The sequence below is a fragment of the Dermacentor silvarum genome, chromosome 3, assembly GCF_013339745.2.
Source record: "Dermacentor silvarum isolate Dsil-2018 chromosome 3, BIME_Dsil_1.4, whole genome shotgun sequence".
Taxonomy (NCBI): domain Eukaryota; kingdom Metazoa; phylum Arthropoda; class Arachnida; order Ixodida; family Ixodidae; genus Dermacentor; species Dermacentor silvarum.
In genome coordinates this window covers 142215742-142231716 of record NC_051156.1, presented here as the reverse complement: position 1 = coordinate 142231716, position 15975 = coordinate 142215742, and the positions used below count along the sequence as shown (strand labels likewise).

Sequence of the window (15975 nt, the reverse complement as noted above, 5' to 3'; positions counted from 1 at the left end):
CAAATAATTTCGAATCGAATAGTTTGAACAGTATATATTACATATTACAGTAAAACCTAGTTAATTCGAATTTCACGGGATTGAAAAAAAAAAATGTCCGAATTATCAGGGTATGCCGAAAACAATAAGCAAATGCTTACTACGTCAGCACGATTTTATTAGTATAATGTATGAGCAAATCCTTTCGCTATTTAGCACAAAAGCAGTGCGGAAGCTGCAATTCTCGTCATCTCGTGACTGATTAGCTCTCGCAGCGGCGATTGAGGCCTCGCGACTTCCTTCGCAGCACGTCTGCGGCGCGCGCCATCATTTCCGACACGCTTTGCACTACCGCGCGCACATCCCGATAATTTTTTCGCCAGTAAGCTCACAGCCAACGTATCGCACGTCCATCGTGATGTAGCCGGTGCGCTTCATCCTCGACAGCTTTGCCCCGAGTCAAACCGAAACAACTGCTTGTCGCAACCGCGGTCGCTATCGACACGATTATGAACGGCGACTTTGCCCACGATAGCGGCAAAAACGCCCGCGTCATGCCGCGAGCGGCAACGCATCATGACGCGCGCGGCAAAAGCGGCAGGAATTACGGCTTGCCGAGGGTGCCGAGAGCGACGAGGGTGACGTCACGGAGCCAATGGCAACCGGACCTCCGCCGCTCCGCGCCGGGTTATCAATCGACGATTGTCGTCTCTCGCGGTTCTATCGAGGGATTTCTGGACGCTGTCCGATCGCACCCTTTTCGCTCACGGTGATTCCGCGTTCCGAGAGCGCGCGAGATCATATCGCGCTGCCGCGCGGCGAGACGCGATAGCCACGGTGGACTTCGCGGCAAGGCGCTGACGCGCGGCAACTTGCCGCTAGTGTGACCATACCCGGCCGACGCACGCACCGAGTCAGAACGAAACTACCGTTCCCTGCAACAACTTCAGACGAAATCGCGGTCGCTATCTATGCGATCATGGATGGCCACTAGCAGTAGCGCACCCAGTATCTCTGCCAGGGGGGGGGGGGGGGGGGGGGTGACAGCTTGCCAATACCATCTAAACAGCACTAATTTCGATTTCTTCACGGGAAATTATTTGTCAAAAAAATGCGCTTTTTGCGAGTGTGCAGACGATTGCGCGTCTTACATCTTAGTTGCAGCACTCAAATGCGTAAGGAAAGAAAAGGGGTTAAACAAAAGGGGGGGTTAAGTCGGCCTCAGGGGGGGGGGGGGGGGGGGTTGCATCCCCCGAATCCCCCCCCCCCCCCTTTCGTTGCGCCACTGGCCACTAGGCAGCTCTTTAGGCACGCGGCCGACGTGCGCATTGAGTCACAACGAAACTAAACGAAACCGCTGCGAAAGAAACCGCGGCAGCTATCGACGCGATGATGGGTGGCGACTATGAAATCCCGCGGCCAACGCGTTGTTATGCGCGGCGGTAAACGCAATAAAGGCACAAATAGGCACGAAGCGTTGCGTCGTTGCTGTCACTCACGCACGATTTCCGCTGCTGACTATGGCCATGCGGACTCCGCCGCTTCGTTTCGGTTGTGCGCTAGCGCCGTTTCTGCTCTTCTGCGTCGCACATTTCAGGCCTTTTAATGCAAAAACATATAGCCTTCGAGATTTATGGTTGATGTATGGTAGCCATGACGTGAAGCAAAGCCTCCAAGATTTGCACCGACCGTCCGTGGCTTTTGGCTGCCTATTCGGGACCGCTGAATAATTCGAAAATATTGAATCCATGAATTGGAATCGAAGCGAATAACGAACATAGAATTATTCAATGAAATATTCGACAATACCCTATATTCGCCCATCCCTAGAGTAATTTTCCCCGATAGAGGCACAAATTCCCTGAGTTTTCCCTGAGTTTTTCCAGAATATTCAAAATCCCTGAGAATTCCCTGTTTTCCCGGTTTTCCCGGTTGGTAGACACCCTGTCTGCACCATCCTCGTTCGCTTTCCGTCTCACGCTCTCGCCGCTTTTTTCATCCCCCGCTGCGCTCGGCGTTCGCTTTCGTCCTTCGCTGTGTTCGTTCGCTCGGTTACGAGGGACAACTCCAACGCAGGAACGGGCGCGTAAGAGCTCCGCTCTAAAAAAAACGATATTCGGTCACCCACAGTTGCCGTTTTTTTCCTGTGTGTACAGAATGTGTCTAATGACTAGCTATTCCAGCTTAATCATTGCATGAATGCATGAATGCCAATTTTAACACACGAATGTCAGCCTCAAGCATCATCTCAGCCGTCATTTTTTTTCTTGCGATAAGTATAGAAGTACTTCAGTTATGTTTGCTTTCTCATCAGGTGTTCCTTTTAAAAGTGGCTGTGCCGTACATCACCATGGACTGGATGCACAATTTCTTTGCGCACGTTTTTCTTCTTTTCCTCAGGTTACTTCAAGGACGAAATCGGGTCATACGATGGACTACTCTACATAATCAGCATTGGCTCTGTCTTCGTCTGTTTAATGTGGACAACGGATTTCATCTATAGACTCATCAAAAGACGTCCGACGACTAGTGCGTCTTGACGTAGCATGCTTCACGTAGCATGCCAGCGGCGTGGCTCCGCGCTTCTCGCTGTCGCAGCGCGCTGGCTGACGCCCGGTGACGTAAGCAGAACGTCACTTCGAGGGGCGCGGCTTTGCGCTCACTGCAGCCCCCCCCCCCCCCCCCCCCCCCCCACCCCCCGTTTCGGTTTCGCGCACTCTGATAGCCGAAATGCGTCGTGCCACAGTTCCGCGGGTAATCGCATTTTTTTGCTTCAATTTCCCAACTACGATGAGCCCGCTGAAACAAATAGTTTAAACGTTAATTATTTTTTGTTGATTAGCGACTAATTACCCCGTATCACTCATCCTGTGGTTGGCGCCGCTGACGGCATGTCTCCGTAGGAACCGTTCTTTTATTTCATAACGGCTATGTTTAAACATTACTAAAAGTCTTCGTTACTAAAAGCCTGGCATCGGCGACCGAAATTGTGGGTGCTGCTCGGTGTGTCGCTCGATTTTTCGGACGGCGCGCGCGACGTCGGAAACATGGCGGCCGCGAACAAAGTTGCCTTGCCGCCAATTTCGTTGTCGATGCGGTTTCTCGGCTTTACACGAGTGCCGTATGGCCTCTGTGAAGAAAGTTTCGACCAAACCGCAACATTGGTCGCCGAATTTAAATGAAGCAGCGCTGGTTAGGCCGAGATGGCGGTGGCTGCGGGCGGCTATTCGTCGCGAATATCTCTCCCTTGACACGTTCGTACCTGCATACTGTATCGGAGATCGGGCGTAAAGTCACATGCACGGGGGGTGGGGGTGGGGGGCTATTCTTTTAGTGTCCACCTAGTGGACATGTCAATTTCGTCTGCTGCTGATGGAAGTTCTGATTCGCTGGGCTGGGCTACTCGTCAGAAGACAGACGCCTTCAGCCAATCAGAACTTAAACAGCATACGAAATGGATATTTCCACTAGGTGGACACTTAACGAATAGCCCCCCTAGGACTAACGGCCGCGTGCGTGAAGCGGAGTTTGCGTCCGCGGGCGATCAGTCGGCAACATTGCGCACGCCTACCAAGTTCGCGTGTAAGCTTACTTGGACGAAACGGCGCAAGCTCGCGTGCAGCGTGCATGTCATCTGCACTTCGCGATGACGCGCGACGGGAGAATGCAAAACGCACCCGCGGTTTCGATTACCAGGAAACTTAAAGTGTACATATTATAGTAAGCACAATTAAACACTGCCAAAAAAGTCTGAAAACAAGCTTTCTACTGTGCTGGAATTCAAAAAATTATTTTACCATTGAAATTAGATTTTTCGGACTGTCCAATTATTCGGGCATTTTTGGTACCGCGTCTGTGTCCGAAAAGGTGGCTGTTGTTTAGCCCTGGTTAAACCTAGTCGAGTAGCGATAGCTACAGACCCCCGGCTGCACTTAGGCTTCACTTGTATTTAGACGTGTTATTAAACTTAGTGGTTTCCCACTAGACTAAGAAAGGAGAGACGTTGTGGTCAACCAACGGGTAAAACTATTTTTCACACCAATGAATACGCTTCTATGATCCGTAAAGTAATGGCCCGGCTTTTGTGGCGACATCGTCAATGACGCAGTTAGACTCATCAAAGTTCCGCTGAAGAATCAGGTCCAAACTACTTCCCCACTGCGTAGTGCCTAGAGTGTACCATTGTCTAGTACACTCTAGTACCTACTAGCAAATGGAAATACGCCCCCCCCCCCCCCCCCCCTTCGGTGACGCCGAAGTGCCGCCCTGCGGCGCAATTTCCAATGGCCTCGGCAGCTAAAATAACTTTCCTTTTAAAGGCAGCTGGGTACTACTTTCGCGGTCCCGACGACATCGTGCGAGATAGACTAGCGATCGTGCCGATTCGTAGCGTGGTCAAAATAGCGCCCGTTGAAAGCAGCAGCAGCCTACCGACGCCACCGCATACTCCGCTACGAGTCTTGATGATGATAGCAGTGAGCAGAAACGAACCCGAAACTGCAAATTTTACGCTGAAAACTTTGGGATCCGCATACAATACGAGGCAGAAATATTACATGGTAAAATTTAGAAAAAAAACTCGTATTATACGCGGGTTTTTACGGTATATGGACACTCCAGGCGATTTTTCGCCACTCACTGCCATGGGTTCCATGTAAAGTTCCAAGTCTAATAAGATCGCGCCCCGCGCGCCATATGCAGAGGGTGCAAGGGAAACCTTGCGAGGGTGAGCCAAGAAGGATGGTGGCTTGATGCACACCGTCCTCCCGTGCACCCATGTTGGCGGTCATGTGATCCAGTGCACTGCAAATAGGGGGAGGGAAGCGCACGTCTCCTCCTTTAGCCCAGCTGTGGCTGCACATGTCTGTCCACGCAGCTGAGTGCATACGTGCCGCATGCGCCGTATCTTGGCAGTAATCTGCAATGGCTCACAGCTTCCAAGGCCCCGAGCGCAAACATGCAAGCGCTCGCGACCTTGGATGCCATGGAAGGCTCGGCGAGCTGAGATAGCTGGTTGCTTCAAGTGTAAAGGTCACTAAGGCCCACAGGCCTAATGTTGGAGGCCACCTAATGTCAAGTTTCGGGGAAGTATTGAAGCAAGAGGCAAAACGAAGCATTCGTTCCCCTCTGTCTGTGCTCTTCATCACGCCAGCATTGCGACAGCAAATGTTCGCAGTCATCGAGTGAGACACCATGCTTGTTAATTAGTAAACAAATGTTTACTGCGATCTATACGGCAATAAAACTACAAACATTACTTTGTGCACTTGTTAAATACTTTCTCATCGCTATTAGTGCTTTGCCTTTCTAGTGAAACTGTGACTTTTTTAGATCACAATTACTTTTTCAGAAACTTAGCTGTTGCCAATTTCACCTGCTTCAGGAATTTGTTTCCTTAACCTTGCTTGAAGCAAGTATCCCTTTTGCATCCTTTCACCACCAGGAGACAAGACTTGTGACGGTAGGTACAGAGACCGACGAGTAATATATTTTCAAACAGAATGATTTTTTTGTAGAACTTAACGAAACATTCATAAAACTGTAACACAGCAGCGCCCAAATTTATAAACTTTGCCAAAAGTTTGGGAGCATTGGCAGATATGCTAATGAAAAAATTAGCCCAGCTTGCACTAAATTGCGCAAGGCTGGAGAAAAAGCAGAGCTGGTGATCACCTAGCTTCTTCCAGTTTCGCTAGGCTCGATACCCCAGATTAGCATGCAATCACCGCATTCGTTCTTGGCTGGCGGCATGATGAGCTTCCAGCTAAGCAGCTTCTTCTTTGGGAGTCTTGTACTTCTTCGGCCGTCCCATGTTACATTTACTCAGTGCAAAGTCTACTAGAATTGTGTGTGTCGCGATCGCGGCGACATGATCTTTATAATCAGTGTGACATCATGGCCAAGCTTCACAAAGTGTTGTCATGACTAAGCAAAGCCAGAATTGCGGAGCAAAGCAATCACATGGCTGGGCAAAGCTGGGTAAGTGATTGCTAGGCGACCGCATTGACGGAGCGGGTCTGCTGGAATGTGGTGTTGGCATTGCAACGTGGGGGAACACAGTGTCGGCATTGGAATGCGGTGTCGGTGTTGCAAGCTGCGCTACGCAAGGGGCAGTGACATCATCGCTGGTGCGGCGGCGGAGCGTTGCTGGAGCTAGGATAAACGAGGTGCAGCTGTGGCAGGTGGTTGCTAGGCAACGCGCAGTGACGTCTTCGCTAGGCGAGTTTTTACGAACGCTACGCGGGGAAACAAAAAGCTTAAACAGCTCCGCTGTTAAAACACAGATGCACAACTAGTCAGAAGCACGGGGTGTGCCTCTGCCTCTTCGCTAGCACTTGCAGTGACATTTAATAACAATGCTACAGAAATCACTGGCAGCTTATTGAAATGACAAAGAAACGTTAAGGCGATGAAGACATACATCATAGCTTAGGCACATTAAAACTTAGCTATACAGGCTACACAAAAACCATAAAAGTGAACACATCTACTTCAACTTTTAATGATATAAATTAGGCAACATGCCGAGCACAATGCACAAGGCGGCTTCAAGAGTGACACCGGAGAAGAACTGCATCAGGAAACACGAACATGAATAAAGTAAACAAAAAAAATTTACTCTATGAGCTTTTGCCCACACGAAGTGGAGTCTTATATACAATAGACATATAAAAAGAATGTGATGTTGTTAGACAATGATGTGAACCACAGTGAATACCATGTACCCCTTAGACCAGTCAAAAAAGAGCATGCCGACCTTGGGTGGGTACTATGGGAAATGCCTGGATACTGAGACACATGTCCCTCAACAATGTATACAATGTGCGCAGTCAGTTCAGTAAGTTGGATGAATGCTTCTGTTAGGCCTGTACAAAGCAGGAGGCACGTTGGTGATTCCAGCAACCACGCAACATGCAACGGTTCCAAATGATTCGACCACTGTAGTCAGTCTAGTAGATAGTCCGATTGAGCACCGCATTGTCACACAAGTCTGCAAAGGACTTCTGGATTGCACTGCAGAGGGCGCTGTTGCTCGGAACACGACCTTCGAGAACCTCCTTCTCATCTACGTTAGCAGCTGACTTCTCCAGCTGATTGGCTGAAAAACCTGCATCAAAGAAAGCACCAAAACCAATTACAAGTCGAATGAAAGTGAAAGGGAAGTGCACAGAGACCTCCTTAATCTGCCAGCAATAAAAAAAAAGTAATGTCAGAACTTACTTTCAGTGTCAAAAGCAGTGGTTGTTTAGTGAAACTGAGGGCATATTACTGGCAGTTTAGTAACACATATACTATGTGCTTTGTATTTGCTCTTTTTCATTCTCTCTTGCCAGCCACTGCTTGCCCCCTCATCAAGTCTGTACAGGAAGGACCTTAACTTCGTACAGTATAACACACATTGCCTTCAATCCTTTGGAATATTCACTCAAACGCAATTATGTAAGATATTTATTCGTGATATAGTAGAATTATTATGGTACTTTTGTTGCTTTTGTCGAAAGTGATGATTATTTCATCTAGATGAGTGAAAGTGCCCGTAAAGTGTGCTTTGAATACCATGAGTTGACACAAAAATCCAGGATGCAGCAACAACATGCAAACCTACCACACATGGTTACACATTTATCTGTGTGTCTAAACAAATAAAAAATATTCTTATACCAAGGAACATGAGGAGGCATTGCTTTCTCCACGTGCGTGGAGATGCTGCCTTTCACATCTAACAATAGTATTCAAACAAAAATAAATTTTCCACATTAGTAACGTAACAATAAGAACTAACCTGAAAAGCAATTATATGTCCTTTAGCTGTCTTTGGGTCTGAAAAGGCTAAACACCACAGTTTCATAAAGGCCTACTGGAATTAGTGCAGAGTAGCATGTCAGAGTGACCTACAGCTCAGGACCTGTCTGCCTTTCTGTAAATAATACCCCTGTCAAGCGGCAAGTTAAGTGCACTTACGGAGAGTGTTACTCGGTTTAAGTGCACTTTGCGAAATTTAAATGTCGCAAGTGGAGTGTCACTCGCAGAAGAGTGTACTCCGGTCGAAGTGCATTCACGGAACGCACTTTGCAGGCCGAGTGCGTAGCCTCACCGCCAGCGGTTTCAATGGTACAAAATGTAATGCATAAAAAAAAGGGCACAAAAGTTCATTTTAGTGGTTTAACAGCTCTTGCGCACAAATAATAGCCTATAACACACTTATATTCTGTTCTAACAGGATTTAATTCCACCTTGTCGCACGCCACTAGGTCATTCTGGATTGGCTAGGCATATTTCTTGGCCGGCATTGACTTGCCACACTGTTATAACAAAAATATTTTCGTATTTTGTTGAAAAAGCATAGATTAAGTTTGTTTTTAATTATAATATAACGTAAAATAAGTTTGTTTTTATTTATAATATAACGTAAAATAATCACTTTTTAGAAGTACTTTTCTTTGTAATCTATATCTTCACAAAACGCGCTCGTAGCCTTTCGGCATTTTTTCTTTTTTTTTTACTGCGAGTGCGCTCTGTTTTTCCATTAAGAACCGCGTAGCCTAAAGTGTCACTCATGGTCCCGAAGTGCACTCCTCGTAAGTGTACTTGCCCCGCTTGACAGGGGTATAAATTTCTCTCTCTGTCTGCTATAGAATATTAACTCGCCCTTTTTGCAATGTTTGGTTCTTTGTTACTACAACATGACAATATGTAATGTTCACACGAGAAAATTTACACATTTTACATGCCACCCAACCCCTCAGTTTCCTTATGCCGACTTCAATCAATCCTTGCCAAATAAATATGCAGTCGAACTTCAGTATAAGATGGATATAACGAAGTACAGTCAACGATCGATTTTCAGGACGCCCGATTTTTCAGACCTGCCCGACAATTCGGACGGCTTCGCGGCACCGCCACATACCCCATAGAGCCAATGTACAAGATGTCTGAAATTTCGGACGCAAAAAACCTTCGCCGTCCGATTTTCTGAACTTTTTGCCATGACCGCAGGTCTGAAACGGCATTAATCGTAGCCATCACCACTGCCATTCTTATTAACTCGCCTCCTCGAACTGGCGCTCTTGCACGCAAATCCACTGGCAGCCGTAGCCACCACCGCAGCAACACTAGGCCTAGCTGCTTCGAGGTTCGCTGCCAAGCTTCTTGCTGTTCAGTGCTGTGTTTTTCATTGAAACAATGTGCCACTGTTAGCAGTAGCGCCGACTGCGCCTTTGGAATCCTCGCTAATGGCTTCGAAGCTCAGAAAGCACGTCGCGTTGCATAATGCCAATTCACGAAAGTCAGCTTCGCCTCAATACAGCAGTGTTACGCGGTGAAGCATACGCAATGTATTGCGGTGAAGCATACCAAGAGTGGGAAGGGGCAATTGTCGCTGGACAAGTTTTCCTTAAGTATACCCGCGGGCACCCGCCATCTCCTATCACAGTATAAGCAACGATACACCTAATAAGTGTACTGGCATGCCTCTAGAGCTATTTTGGACGTGCCTGTGGCGATTTGAGCCCTTGGGAGCAGTAAAAGGCATGCATTCATTTTTTTGGACTGCCCAATTTTTCTGACGTTCTCGCGGCACCTAGGGAGTCCGAAAAAGCGGACGTTGACTGTAAATCTAAACTTTTCTCAATTTTCAATTGATAACAATGTGTATGTTTATAACAAATATTGGATATAATGAATGTACTTTCATGTCAAGTAAGACTGCTGTGTAAGGTGGTTCGACTTTATTTGGTCATTTGGCATGTATCACTGTATTTGGCATGTATCACTGTTCTGAATAGACTGCATGTTACCCCCACCACTAGGCTGGAAGAGTGGTGCCCTTCACAGGGCTACTCACCCAGCTGAGGTGGTGCAGTGGTGCACTCTTGGGAAAGGCAGACACGGCCCAGCTGCAGCAGAAGCACCGCCACATCCTCGGCAAGTGGAGGGAATGCTTGGCACATGCGTACCAGGGCAGGCAGTGCGGGTAGAAAAAGCAGGGGCCGCTGATAGCTGGGAAGCACTGGGGGGGAGAAAGGAACGGTCACTCACTGTGGAGCCAAAACAAGTCTGTTGGGCAAAATAAGAGATACTGATTGCGCAATGAGCTCCTCTGCAGTGTGTATGTTATCCCAAAGGAAGACAGCGGCTGAAATTCTCAGCCTGCCCCAAACACAATATTTCGGTGCGTTTCCGGATTTCTAAGCACAGAAATCTTTTGCACATTACCTGTGCCATAAGTTCAGGAAGTTTAAGTCAAAGCAAGGATGCACACTTAATAGGAATGTTGTGTTCGGGTACGACTTAACGACAATGTGATCCATAATGCCGTGGATCCACATTGAGCTAGAAAGAAATGATCACTTGTGGGTCTGCGAAGGTTGCTTGGCCATAACAGATTGGCAATAAGAGATAGTAATTGTACAACAAGCAAGCTCCTCTGTAGTGCATAATTAACAAATGGACGGCAGCAGCTGAATTTCTCAACCTGCCACATATAGTATTTCTGATGTTTCTCAACTAAGCACAGTATTGCGCTTATTACCCATGCCATACCTAGAGCCTCTAACTTTATGCGGTGGAAAATTTAAAATTCTGAAAATCAAGACAGAGGAATATGCAAAATTCCGCATAAGGTACATGTAACAGCCACCATGTCGGATTTTTCGCTGGCTTGGCCATGCTTGGCTTCCAGTGCCCCCCTGTATAGCCTTCAAGATTAGTATACACACGATATCCTCCGTCTCCGAGGCCATGCCCACTCTTCCTTGGCCGACGAAACGTTCCAAAAAGCGGCACTTGCTTTTTCTTTTCTTTTTTTTGGTCAGCTCAGCACTATCATCATAATCACTTGAGCGGAATCCGTTTTTCTTTTTTTTTTTAAGTTTCGGTTGCGCCGTATGCTGTGTGCGGGTGAAAGCTTGCGAGCGCACGCAAGAGAGGAAGGCGGCCGGAGGCGCGCAGACGTCGTTCGCTCGCGGGGCACGGGGAGAAGGCGACGGAGACAGTGGGGAGTTGCGTTCAGCTTTTGCGGCTGCTGCCGACGGAGCTGCCGTGCAGGCACCGTATCTTAAAAGTGATCTGCGATGGGTACAAAGGGCGTGCGCCGAGTGCTAGTAGCTTCATATGCGCTGTTTTTTTTTTTTTCAACGTTCGCGTTGAAGCGAGAGAATAGACAGCGCGAAGGTCAATTTGCCCGCGGTCATCGAGCGAGATGTGTTCATGTAACCTGTGCATGCGTGACACCGTGCTGATTTAGTTAGCGCATATTTACAACTTTATATGGCCGATAAAACTAACATCCTTACTTCGTATCGCTGTCTATTAATTTTCAATTGCAATCGATGCTTTAAACCACTCTAAGCCTCAATTTTTTTCTATTAGGGGGGGGGGGGGGGGTATTTCAGACTATTTTTCAGTCCCTGCGAAGTCCGGAAAATCGGTTGGCTACTGTAGCGCCATCTTGTGAAAACTGCGAGAAACAGCGTTTCGCTGCTGCTTCAAAAAGCAACTTTAAAAAAATTGCATTTCCACAAAAAAACATCAATTCCGTGATTTTTCGTGGAATCGCGGAAAGCTAGGGCCTCTAGCCATACCTTTAGGAAATTTAGGTGTATAATAAGTGGGGGTAGACGCTTGGCAAAGAATTTGTTCTGCTTCAAGTGCCGCAACTTCTCTCTGGTGACAATGGTGCCAGGTTTCTCTTAGAAAAGCAACTGTTGCTGTATGTGGTTTTCTGCCCGAGTTTTACATGTGGATGCCTTTTTTCTTTCCAAGGATTAAATGTGGCACGAGTTATAAGCCTGACAATACAGTATACAGTAGCCAATGCAAACCCAGACACTACGTTTCCACATGCATCCTTTCCGCATTTTTCTTAGCGATACTGGTCATAATGTCACAGTTCATGGCTGACAACTTTTCTAACAGTTGCAGAACCAAGACAAAGACGGAAAATAAAGGCGCCTTCTTGTCAAGGTCTATGGCACCTTCAAAAATAAATTCACACCAACTCGCCGAGTCGTGTGTTAATCATTATACTAGAGGTTGACAGTCGCTGCACTACAGATGCCTTGTAATTGTAGGCCTCTATACCCAAACAAAGCAGCTAGACTTTAAATAGAGAATGTTTACTGAACGAATTTATTAAGTCATTTACTATGCTCAGCCTTGGCTTTGAGCATGATGTTGCAAGTCCATGCACAAATAAGTGGTCATTCAAGTGCATGGGGTAAGAGGGCACACAGAGGGGAAAACACTTCCTGCAACCCATGTGAGCTTTTAGCACCACACAGTGGACACAGCCCTTATTGAATGTCACTCAATGATTACCATAACACTAAGCCGGATGATAAACCAAAAAAGCTCACCTCCTAGTAGTGTGTGCGTTACGTTGATGCACAAGCGAGCAATGCTGAGTGACTTGGCGATGGAATATTGCAGACAAAGGTAAGATGCCAATTCAATAGCAAAAACCTGAAAACAAAACAGGAATAAAAAGAGTATATCAGCTGACAAGAACATATGCAAAAGCCTTAGCTTTGAAATGCCTATGTAAGTAGAGTTTCTCTGCAGCAACATTGTTTATCGCAATAGTACAGCAAGGTCCTCATGAATAAAGGCATATCCAAACTAAGAGTTCTCTCTCTTACGCTCATGCACGCAAATGTGCATATGCCACAGAGAGAATGAGGTTCAAGACAAACAAGCTTGCAGCATTTAATTTTGCTGTTCCACACATTGTGAAGGCTTGCAGCAACTGAAATGACTGCTGCCCAACCTACGCTAAGCTATACCTGTAGAGTCAACTTCTGTTAATTTGGCCCTGATAAGACCAACGAAACTGATCAAATTAACCGGCGAGTCAAATTAAACAAGATGCAGAAAAAATATTGAAACCCACCATTGATTCATTTGGCAGTATTTGCCCCATTCCAGCACGCCTCACAATCAAATGCGCGCCCGCTTTCTATGTGTATAAAGCAGAAAACTAATGTAGAAAAGACATTAAAGCTTCTAAACAATGTAGAAATATAACGCACACCCGATCTTCTGGCAAGAAAAATGGGCAAGGGTCTAAAACGTGTTGCACAATGGCGGCCGGTTTCCTAAAGTCAGCTTCGCTGCATATTTTTGGTTAGCTTTGCCACAATACATTTCTGACATGCGGTAAAGCATACAAATTCCACAAAGGCAGTTTTCGTATCGTGTCCGACAGGCACCGGCAGGCAATATTTGGCCTAATTTTCTTTAAAAAGTAAGGCTAGTGTAAGTGTTGGGTAAATATAATAATCAGACATTGCGAGTTATGCTTATTGTTTGAAAATCTTCCTAGGGTAGGCCCAAAATAGGCGTTTCCAATGGGAAATTAATGAGCGTTCAAAGCATTCGCTGTCCCCTAAGCTCCCCCGAGACAGACGCTGGCACTAAATGGGTCACTATTGGGCCATAACTGTAGTGGTTAGGCGAGCGCGTGCTGACTGGTCAAGTTCAAATTATCCGGTGAAGGCTAATTTTAGGATCCAGATAACGAAAGTTTGGGCCCATAGATATGCATGGGCACTGGCCGGGAGACCTTCGGCCGAGATCAAAATAACGAAAAATCGAATTAGCCGGAGTTGAAATAACGGAAGTCTACTGCATTTTCACATGTCCCTTGAAGTTGACAACTTGTGTTATCAGTTTAGAGGCAGTATATTTTTTGCTACATACTGTGAGATAGTTACACATTTCAGCCTAATATTTTAAGCCAACAAGCCTGCTTAGCAGTCAGACATTTAGCAAAAGACTGCACTTAGCATTTAACATACTGTAACAGCCGAGTGAAAATCCAGTCATACACAGGATACTCTACCTGTTTCTCCAAGTGAGGCTGACTCAGCAGTTCTGGAATAAAATCCAAGCAGATGTGCATTGATGGGATCAGCGACACAGACACTGGCAAGAGCTCACTGGGATAGCCCTGCAGGGAAACCAGAACAGCGCAGCAAGTCAGGAAGGTACCAGCACCAGCAGAGTTATCATTTGTAGTACACACAGATTATCATGTCATGCCAAAGATAGTTTAGCACATTCTCGCACATGTGCAGTGTGCACCAATACAAAAGGGAACACTTGGTTTACCATAGTTTTTTTTTGGACTGAAATTAAAAAGTACCTGTGATGCTTTCCCGAACATGTGGACAACTTGGTAAACATAAGCAAGTGTTCCAACCTACACTTCTGCAGCAATCATTAGTTGGCTATCAATTAGATATTCCCAGTCAGGTTGGTGCCTCCTACACTTTCATACAGCATGGTCAGCATGAATGAAACCAACACACACAGCCAGAAAAGTAGACAGAAGAGAAAATCTAAACTCTTTATAAATTATAACAGCAGCCACAACACATCTAGCCAGTACTATATACTTGCTCACCTGAAAATAAAAGAAAGCATGCAAATTGCACTGAACTCAACAGAGAAAAGTTAGAGGTAGTACTTTTAATTTTTTGTTATGGTTAGTTTGTCAGTAAGTGGTAAATAACCATTCAAAGAGAAGTTTACAAGATATATGTACAGTAAAAGCTCGATGATACGATCACGGCTAATACGAATTTTCGGATGATACGAATTTTTATGTGGTCCCGGCCGAGCCCCATTACTTTACAACGTGCTAGAGAACGGTTGTTACGAATCGATTTTCGGCCTGCGTCAGTTGATACGAATAAACGCCGCCCCACTGACGGCCGCGAAAGAGAACAGCGCGCAGTCACGCGCTTTCTCTCGTTATCTTTTGGTGCGGAGGTGCGGACGCGGCACCGGACAGCGCGGACTCCGCGACTGGGCGCGAAGAGTTTGAAGCGGTGGCGCTTTTGTACTTTTCCTCCTTTTCGGCGGCCGCCCATCGGACGGAGTGGCTGCTGTGCTTCGGGCCACGTTCTTTGTGTTTGCACCATTTTACCTAGTCGCAGCGAGCTATGTCTACCGAGATAGAAGGACATTAGAGACTTTTTCTTCAAGAAATAAATGCTTTTTAGGTACATGCGCCTGAGTGAGTTCACCTCTGATGCTTTACATTAGCTACAGTCGAATATCGTTAATTCGAACATGCTTATTTCGAACATACCGTGCACCGACAATGCTCTTAGCAGCGCGCCAAATCACGCGACGGCGCCTCCGACCGGCATTGCTCCGACACCGCCATAGAGCAAAAGCTCAGGAGAGACCCCTCAATGCCGCGCGCGAAGGAACGGGGGAAAAAAATAAAAAAGAACCCGCGGCGGACATTTCACCCTCTCTCAAATTGCAAGGTCGCCGTTTCTGCATCGCGCCGGGACAAGCGTGTACGTGCCGACTAGAGTGTTCTAGACAACCGTATTCTAGCACACACTAGTGCCGACGTCTCAGCCACGCGGATAAAATGGCAGTGAACCCTTCTCCTCTATTTTCTAGTCACATGTTGACCTTGCACGCTGCGGCAGCAGCGCAGAGGGAAGCAGCGGCGGAGGCGCAGTCGGGCCAACGAAACTGCTCACGCCCGCAAACGCTCGCTTCCCGATAACGGCAGAAAACGAAACTTCAGGGAGCGGCTAAAATAAGCTGGCGCCAGCACGGCGGCGGGCGCGCACGGAGTCGAAGGTGAGAGAGCTACGAGGGAGTTGAGAGGGAGGGCGAGGGGAGCCACCGAAGCGGCGGAGTTGACGCGGCCAAATCCGCTTCCCTGCCGCCCTCCTCCCTCACCTTCGACGGTCTCCGCGTGCACCCGTGTGCCGGCGCCGCCCGCTCCCTGAAGCTTCGTTTTCTGCCGTTATCGGGAAGCGACCGTTAGCCGGCGTGGGCAGTTTCGTGGCCCGCACTTGCTATGCGCTTGCGCGCCACGATATTTCACGACTCGCACCGTTCGTGCATCGTGCTATGGTGCACGAATACTTCAAAAATACGTCCTTTTAATTCTAACAAATTTTCGGGCTCCTTCGAGTTCGAATTATCGAGATTCGACTGTAGTTTTAATTGTGTTTCGATGATACG

At 47.1% G+C, this 15975-nt stretch overlaps 2 protein-coding genes across 7 annotated transcripts in view; one reads left to right on the top strand and one right to left on the bottom strand.

Moving 5' to 3' along the window:
• LOC119444827 (uncharacterized) overlaps positions 1-2665 on the top strand; it is a 186969-nt gene extending 184304 nt beyond the window's left edge. For 2 of the 5 annotated variants that reach the window (XM_049663680.1, XM_049663682.1), the window contains exon 8: positions 2380-2656. In XM_049663680.1, the coding sequence (XP_049519637.1) occupies positions 2380-2519 (140 nt within the window). In that variant the 3' untranslated portion in view covers positions 2520-2656. Of the gene's footprint in view, positions 1-2379 lie in introns of all 5 variants that reach the window. The other 3 variants (XM_049663683.1, XM_049663679.1, XM_049663681.1) reach the window with 3 other exon arrangements.
• A 1909-nt stretch (positions 2666-4574) lies between these two features.
• LOC119445859 (integrator complex subunit 2) overlaps positions 4575-15975 on the bottom strand; it is a 63676-nt gene continuing 52275 nt past the window's right edge. For both annotated transcript variants that reach the window (XM_037710163.2, XM_037710164.2), the window contains exons 18-21: positions 13820-13927; positions 12336-12441; positions 9824-9988; positions 4575-7087 (exon numbers count right to left, since the gene is read on the bottom strand). In XM_037710163.2, coding sequence (XP_037566091.1) covers positions 6930-7087; positions 9824-9988; positions 12336-12441; positions 13820-13927 — 537 coding nt within the window. In that variant the 3' untranslated portion in view covers positions 4575-6929. The remainder of the gene's footprint in view (positions 7088-9823; positions 9989-12335; positions 12442-13819; positions 13928-15975) is intronic.